General features: G+C 41.5%; 1 protein-coding gene across 2 annotated transcripts; it reads left to right on the top strand.

Annotated features, from left to right (window-relative positions):
- Window positions 1–282: 282 nt before the first annotated feature.
- On the top strand, window positions 283–7,692 carry THG1L (tRNA-histidine guanylyltransferase 1 like). Of its 2 annotated transcripts, XM_035013263.1 has the most exons (6): window positions 283–524; window positions 1,352–1,528; window positions 2,258–2,427; window positions 3,449–3,537; window positions 4,904–5,011; window positions 6,017–7,692. In XM_035013263.1, the coding sequence occupies exons 1-6, from the start codon at window positions 334–336 to the stop codon at window positions 6,176–6,178; spliced, it is 897 nt and encodes a 298-aa protein (XP_034869154.1). In that variant the 5' UTR covers window positions 283–333; the 3' UTR covers window positions 6,179–7,692. The 2 variants fall into 2 exon arrangements, with proteins under 2 accessions (XP_034869154.1, XP_034869165.1); XM_035013274.1 differs by lacking the exon at window positions 283–524 and having other exon boundaries at window positions 574–1,528; window positions 2,353–2,427.

A 7,692-nucleotide genomic window follows, 5' to 3' on the forward strand; every position in this document is an offset into this window, starting at 1 on the left:
GGGTGATAGGAAGTATTTTCTTATATTTTTTGGTATATTCCACATTTTCTTCTTTAGGAGGAAAAAAAAATCACAACTAAACTTTCAATCTAGGTCAGAAAGGAATTTTTTTATAACTTCGTAGGCTGACCTGCACGACGGGAGGAGAAAAGCGAAAAATCGTGTGTACAGCGAAGGGAAGAATGGAACCCTCCTTCCACCCTCGGAGGTGGATTAAGGACTACAAGGAGAGTCGAGAGAGATGCCGGCCTCCACTATGGCTAGAGCGGCCACTAAGAGACACCGGAACTTCCGGGGCGGGGCTCTGTTGGTCGTTCACCTTCCGCGGGGCGAATGTGGCCTTCTTGCAACGTTAAAGTTCGCGATTTCTGGATCGGCACTTCCGTCACTCTGAGACGGTGTTTGAAGGCGGGGGCTACCATGGCAAAGAGCAAATTCGAGTACGTGCGGAACTTCGAGGCTGACGACACCTGCCTGGCCCACTGCTGGGTGGTGGTGCGGCTGGACGGCAGGAATTTCCATCGGTGAGTGATTTCGGCTCTCGGCCACATGTTGTGCCCGCGCTTCCTGGGACTCAAACACCGCTGACCGCAGCGCTCACGGTTACTGGGTAACGCGACAGCCAATGAGCGCGCGGCATTGAGCATTCCCCGACGTGCTGGCTACGACGGGCCTGAACGCCAGCGGGTGTGAGTAGTTAAACTGAGGCAGAGCGGGCTCGTGGTGAGCCGCCGGCCTGAGTGCCGGTGAGCAGAGACCTGCTAGCAAGGCCGTGATGGAAAGTGTCACTCCCTGGTGCAGTATTCCATCTCTTCAGCCGAATGCTTGGCTATTTCGTTAGCTGTCTTTGAGGGCTGACTGTTCAGAGGCCTCTTTAGGTCTTGCTGTGGGCCATGCTTGACAGTATGTTTTTGTTTCATTATTAGTAACTGGCTGCACCGACTGGACTCGAGGAAACGAGTCAGAAAAAAGGGAGAAGTGTAACAAATATGGGAATTTAATTCTTAAGTGTTATTTTAATAATGGTTATTATAACTAACATTTATTGAGCACTTCCAAGGAGCCAGGTGTAGTTACATTTTTTACCTCTCTAATCTTCAGAACAGCCCCATGAAGTAAGTATACTTTTATCTCCATTTCACAGAAAAGGGAATGGAGACTTAGCGGTTATACCCCTTTTTCTCAGGGCAGGAAAAAACTGGAGTTCTCAAGGAAATGAGTCAGGTTGTGGCTAGTAGACTTACAGCACTATTGCATATCTTCCTCTGTATGCAGTCTTTTTGATATGTGGTGCTAAGGACAGACTCTCTTCCATTCATGCCCCTTTCCCTCTACTCTTCCCTCTGTGAAGGTTTGCTGAGAAACACAACTTTGCAAAACCTAATGACAGCCGTGCTCTCCACCTAATGACCAAATGTGCCCAGACTGTAATGAAAGAACTGGAGGATATTGTGATTGCATATGGACAGAGTGATGAGTACAGCTTTGTGTTCAAGAGGAAAAGCAATTGGTTTAAAAGAAGAGCGAGGTAATTCCATGGCCTAGCTTCTTCAGAATACTTCCTACCAGCATTTGGTTTTTGCTCTTTTTAATTTCTGACTTACAGACTGCAGATAGAGTCTGCAGTATTTGCAACTGCAGAATGTCTATTTTCTGTCTATTTTCTGTACTTCGTCTGATAGTTGAACATCACATATGCCTCTGTATCTGTTTCTTTCCCCTCCATTCCTCATCACCTTAGCTTCTAGATAGATCTGGCACTTAATATTAAGACTAGAAACCGAGACCATGAGAATATTATAATATTAATGATTTATAGGTTGGCTCTAGCCAGTGACAGCCTGTATGTGCATTACAGTATTGCTTAAATTTTTAATTAAGGAGGGTCTCAAAATATACAAATTAGATATTTCATTTGGCAGTATATTGAAACTCTCACAGAAAACAAAGCATATAATGAATTGGTATGTTTTTAAAACAATGGTTCCCTTCCTTCCAAGACTAAAAAACCCCAAAACCTCTTGAACCATAAATTCACATCACATCCTACAGAGAAAAATTTGGTATTAGTAAGTTACTGATAGGACTGGAGAGGGGCGGCCTGCTTAGTTTTTCTTGGCCCAACACATTTTATCTCTTGGCTTGCTGAATAGTTTGTGTAATCACTCTGTTGCACCCGCAGGTCCTGTCATGGTTTTGAATTAATATCATGCATTTTCTCTTTTCTTGCTCCACCCAATGGCCTTACTTTCGCAAGTAAGTTCATGACTCACGTGGCTTCCCAGTTCGCCTCCAGCTATGTGTTTTATTGGCGAGATTACTTTGAGGACCAGCCCCTTCTTTATCCCCCAGGCTTTGATGGAAGAGTCATAGTGTATCCTAACAACCAGACCTTAAAGGACTACCTCAGTTGGCGGCAAGCAGATTGTAAGTAAAACCAAATAAACAGATGTAGTTAAAACCACCAATTCCATACATTAGAGGTGGTGATTTGGTTCAGTTTTGGTGCATGTGTATTTTGTTCAGAATGCAATATTTCAGGTTTTTTTAATTAGTTGAAAACAATCGAACAGTTGGGAAATTTATGTAAATACTTCCTTTTTCCAGTTTTTTTTGGGAAAAATCAGAAGACCTGGCAATACTAGGTCATCATTCCGACTTAGTATTGGACATAACCTGTGCTGGGCAGTGACTGCTGTCTTCTCACACACACACACACACACACACACACACACACACACACGGAAGCCAATGTGCCATAGTCCTCTACCATTCTCTCTTGTTCTCCAGGGGTCACCTACTCTGCTTTATGTTTTTTTTTTTTTTTTAAAGATTTTATTTATTTGCGAGGGAGAGAATGAGAGACAGAGAGCATGAGAGGGAAGAGGGTCAGAGGGAGAAGCAGACCCCCTGCTGAGCAGGGAGCCTGATGTGGGACTCGATCCCGGGACTCCAGGATCATGACCTGAGCCAAAGGCAGTCGCTCAACCAACTGAGCCACCCAGGCGCCCTCTGCTTTATGCTTTTATGTTCATGGTGGCCTCAGTGGGTGATTTGAGTTGTGACCCCTGCCTTACATGACTATGCTGACATGTTTGTGAGACTTACTCATTTGGTATATCTTGATTTTGCCAGAAGAAGAACTGGGAAAGTGCTAGGAATAATCTAAATCAAATAACTTTGAAAGTACTCCTAAGTGTAATTTTCAAGTTAACCAGTTTATGTAAAGCATAACTGAAATGACAGAATAAAACCTTTAGGAAATAAGTTTGTTTATACTTGACCACCTCCCCCCGCCATGTTCCCAGTATATGGTTCTGGGTATATCACTAAATGTCTCTGCGATCTCTCTACTTTAGAGAAGAGGGGAAGAGTTCTAATATTCTTTGAAGTGCAAATACTGAATAAAAATTATGTATGTATAAACAGTGCTACTCTGTTCTCACAGGTCACATCAATAATCTGTATAATACAGTTTTCTGGGCACTTGTACAACAGTCTGGACTAACACCAGTACAAGCCCAAGAGAGATTACAGGTATAAGATCTTACTGCATTAATACTTAGCTGGGGGCGGTTTTCTATACTCTTCCATGGCATTTTGCATTCTTTTAAAGCTCTCTTTACTGGTTTGTTTTGAGAGGATATAAAAAACTAGTAGCAGCTTTGCTGCTTGCTTGCTCTGTGACTGTGGGTGAGTTACTATCTCTCCCTGGGACTTAGTGTCCTTAGCTGGAAAATGGAGTTAGTGATACTGGCTCTACCTTCCCACATGGTAATGCTTGGCTGGGGCTGCATATTGGTTGCCTTCTTTAGACGGGGCATGTGCTCTTCTTTTTCATCAGTCCCACTTGGCCTCTTCATCATTGCCATTCCCTGCTGGGTATGTGCATCGGTAAGAGTAGAAGCTCTGGGAGTCCAGTAATTGTACTCAGGGACTTCTGTTTAATTTTCTCTTCTCTGCCTTAGTTCTTTATTTTTTTTTTTTTTAAGATTTATTTATTTATTTGTGAGAGAAAGTGTGAGCAAGCAGGGTCAGAGGCAGAATCTTGAGCAGACTCCCTGACCAGCAGGGAGCCTGATGTAGGGCTCAGTCCCAGGACCCTGAGATCATGACCTGAGCCAAAATCTAGAGTCAGATACTTAACCAACTGAGCCACCCAGGTGAAATAGGAAATAATAGTTCCCACCTCATAGGTTTATGGTGATAATTAAGTGGCATGATGCATGTAAAACACATAGCATAGTACAAAGCACATTGTAAGTACTTTAATATAAACACTGGCTTTCATCATTAGATGACAGCGCTGCTTGTAGGATGACTAATTCTGAAATGAGGTGATGTGTTGTAACGGCTCCTAACTCAGAGCCTGGTACGTTGCAATTACACGATAAATGGTGCTCATTAACGATGATGATAAGGATTTACAGATACCATTAATAGGAATACTGGTAGATTTATCCAGAGTTTGGAAGAGCTGAGTTTAGATTTTGTTTTTTCTTAGAAGAATAAAAGCAATTTTTAGCCTTAGGCAATTTATATAATCTTTCTAAGCTTCAGAGTTGTGTTCTTTCAAATGGAGATGGTAATGAGGGTCAAATAAGATAATATAATGTATGTAGTACAGAACAGGTGCTCTTACTGCTAGTTCCTGTCACCCTATCACAGTTGTGACTTTTGAAGCCAGTTATTTGCTACAGACGACAATTTTTTGAATTTATACATCTAAATAAGATTTAAACTGCTCTTAAAATGCAGATTCATTAGTATCTATAAGAGGTTTGATAAAACCATTCCACTTTTTGATTTGTTTGTGGAAATTTAGATAGAGGGTAGAATGGATAGGTAGGATTAGGGCAGAGAGCAGACATAAAAATCTGTTTTTGTCTTTTTATTTTCTCAGGGAACTCTTGCAGCAGACAAGAATGAGATTTTGTTTTCCGAATTCAACATCAACTACAACAATGAGCCTCTGATGTATAGGAAAGGGACTGTGTTGATATGGCAGAAGGTAATGCTGTTCTGTCCAAAGAAAAATGGAGGTCAGAAAGACAAAGCCTGTGCCCATCCCATGCTTTGTCTGGCCTACCACATGTATGCAGATGTGATTCCAGTCACTAACAGGAATTAGATCTTTTTAAAAATGAAATGCTATATATTATTTTGGATGCTTTTTGTGTCAGTGCTAATTTTGTCAGTTTGCTAGTGATCTTTGTGGTCTAAGTGGCATCACAGATTTTAGAATTAGTACACTTACTTTTCTGTGTCCTAAGCTCTCCAAAATAAAACCCTGTAAAGGGGTACACTGCAGATAGAAGGATTTTTGCATTCAAAGAACATTTCTTCCACACTGGATAATATCATTAAATAGCCAGTCCATCCCATGACAGCTATAATATGAGGCAGTAGAAGATGTTGTATATGAGGATTCTGTCACTTGCAGAATATTCTGGAGATTCCCCAGATATTCATACTTACCAAATAGTCTACAATAAGTCTGTACATTTACCTAAATTCTTAATTCCACCAATATTTTCTCTCTGTACCAGCTTCTGAGCATAATGATTTCTCTAAATTTTTAATCTCCTTCCATGTAAAGTAGTTTTTCTTTTTAATGAATGTTTTCACGTGTTAAATGGTGCCTTAAGAATTAGTCATCCCACTGGCAGCTTCAGCTTATTAATATTTTTAAGGCACATTTGCTTTTAGCACAGGCTTGGATACTTCTTCATGCAGATGAGAGAGCAGAATTACCTTTAATTCTATAGTTATTGCTAATAAGGAACATGGAATCACTCCTTGGTTCCTAAGATCCTTTCAGAATATAGCAACATAACTTTGTAGAAGTTTTTAATTGTAAACAAATTCATAGATGTTGAGATATGTGTACCTGTATATCTACCTGATAAATATATATCACTCAGAAGTATATAAAGTAAAAGTAAACTTCCTGCATATCCCCCTTTTCTCTCCCAAACCCAGTTAACAGTGTCAGTATTTTAACTTTTACCTATAGGTGAGTGAAGTCACAACAAAAGAAGTTAAACTGCCAGCAGAAATGGAAGGAAAAAAGATGGCGGTGACCCGGACCAGGACAAAGCCAGTGCCTTTATATTGCGATATAATCGGGGATGCTTTTTGGAAGGAACATCCAGAGATCCTAGATGAAGACAGCTGATCCTTTGCTTTTTAGCCCTGGCATGCTTAACCATGCAAGACCCCTAAGTCTCCTGGCCTTAGGTGCCCTAGGAGGCCTGCGACGAAGGACAGTGTGCTAGTAGTGACACATGACTGGTTCGAAAGGGAGCAGGGAAAGAAGGGGCGGGTAGGGGTGGTTATCTTGTTCTGCTTTAAGTAGAACCTTTTTTTTCTTACAATGTTGGAACATGGTTCCTTCTGTAGAAGTGCATTTTTTTTTTAATCGTGGTGCTATTTTTATAAAGCAAGAACTATTTTATGCTAGGCAGAATGAATCATTTTTAGATTGTGGCATAAGTGTCAAGCTTTTTCCACCTATGACAGAACATGAATCCAAACTTTACTCTCAACCACCTGTTCTTAACTACAAAATGCACTAACCTTGAAAATCGCACCTTTCCTCCCGTGTACTTTGACCTGGAGATAATAGGTTGGTGGCTGCGTGATGCCTCTGAATTCAGGAATTCCAGGGAGAATCAGGGTTTTGTGCCAGTTTCCAAGTTGGCAACTTTGGCTGAACAAATTTGTAGTTTGGAAGTCCTTGTGTAAACATTCCATAGATTGATTTTGTGGAGTTGTCAGCATGATCATTGTCTCACCAGGGGTATTTTCAAGGCCACTTAACCTCTTTCTAAAAAGAAAGAGAATTATGTGTATATGAGAAAAAGAAAGTGTGAGAATGAAGGATGAGGAAAAAACATTGATTCCGTGTCCTCTAAATACTTCAGTTTTAAAAGTTACCTTCCTGCTGGACTTCCTGAAAAGGATTCTCAGGTAGCCTCTGTGTAATCAGAATACTGACATTTGAATTAGCGGAGTGGTCAACACTCCCCTTGGGGTCACAAGTGGCAGGTGTCCTGGGCACCTAATAGTTCCACCTGCTGATGGGCCAGTGTAGTTGGGGGAGGAGCAGCATAGAGTAGCAGCAGTAATGGCACATTGCCAAGTTGCTGGCCTCTGAAGCCAGGGGTCCCCCTCTGAAGTGAGGATAGGTGGTGAGAGAACTCACATTGCCTGTTGTCCTCGTGTCATATTTTAGAGGAAGATTATTTGGCTCTATTAAGAATTAATTAAGGGGCACATGGATGGCTCAGTCAGTTAAGCATCTGCCTTCAGCTCAGGTCATGATCTCAGGGTCCTGGGATGGAGTCCCGAGTCAGGCTCCCTGCTCAGCGGGGAGTCTGCTTCTCCCTCTCTGCCTCCTGCTCTCCCTGCTCGTGCTCTCTCTCTGACAAATAAAATCTTTAAAAAAAAAAGAACTAATTAAGTGCAGCCTACACTTTAGTGCCTGGTCTTGCATTACAGAATTTACAGCCACAAAGAAAATGTACTTTTGAAGGCAACGGCTGGTCTCCTTCACTAATTGATACCTCATCTGTCAGAATCATTTTTTTCCCTTCCTGTTCTTACTACACAGGAAGAGGAGATTTGGTACTTGTTTGGTAATTGATAAAATCTCTGGAAAAAAAAAAATAAAGGTTTCCACTCCCTTGG

Source organism: Mirounga leonina, unplaced genomic scaffold, assembly GCF_011800145.1.
Source record: "Mirounga leonina isolate KUSES-001 unplaced genomic scaffold, KU_Mleo_1.0 Mir_104, whole genome shotgun sequence".
Classification (NCBI taxonomy): domain Eukaryota; kingdom Metazoa; phylum Chordata; class Mammalia; order Carnivora; family Phocidae; genus Mirounga; species Mirounga leonina.

Excerpts from the sequence above, each read along its gene's own strand:
- THG1L (XM_035013263.1), top strand. The coding sequence starts at position 334 with ATGTGGCCTTCTTGCAACGTTAAAGTTCGCGATTTCTGGATCGGCACT. Across the intron at positions 525-1,351 it reads GACGGCAGGAATTTCCATCG|GTTTGCTGAGAAACACAACT; the intron begins GTGAGTGATTTC and ends CCCTCTGTGAAG. Across the intron at positions 1,529-2,257 it reads TGGTTTAAAAGAAGAGCGAG|TAAGTTCATGACTCACGTGG; the intron begins GTAATTCCATGG and ends TACTTTCGCAAG.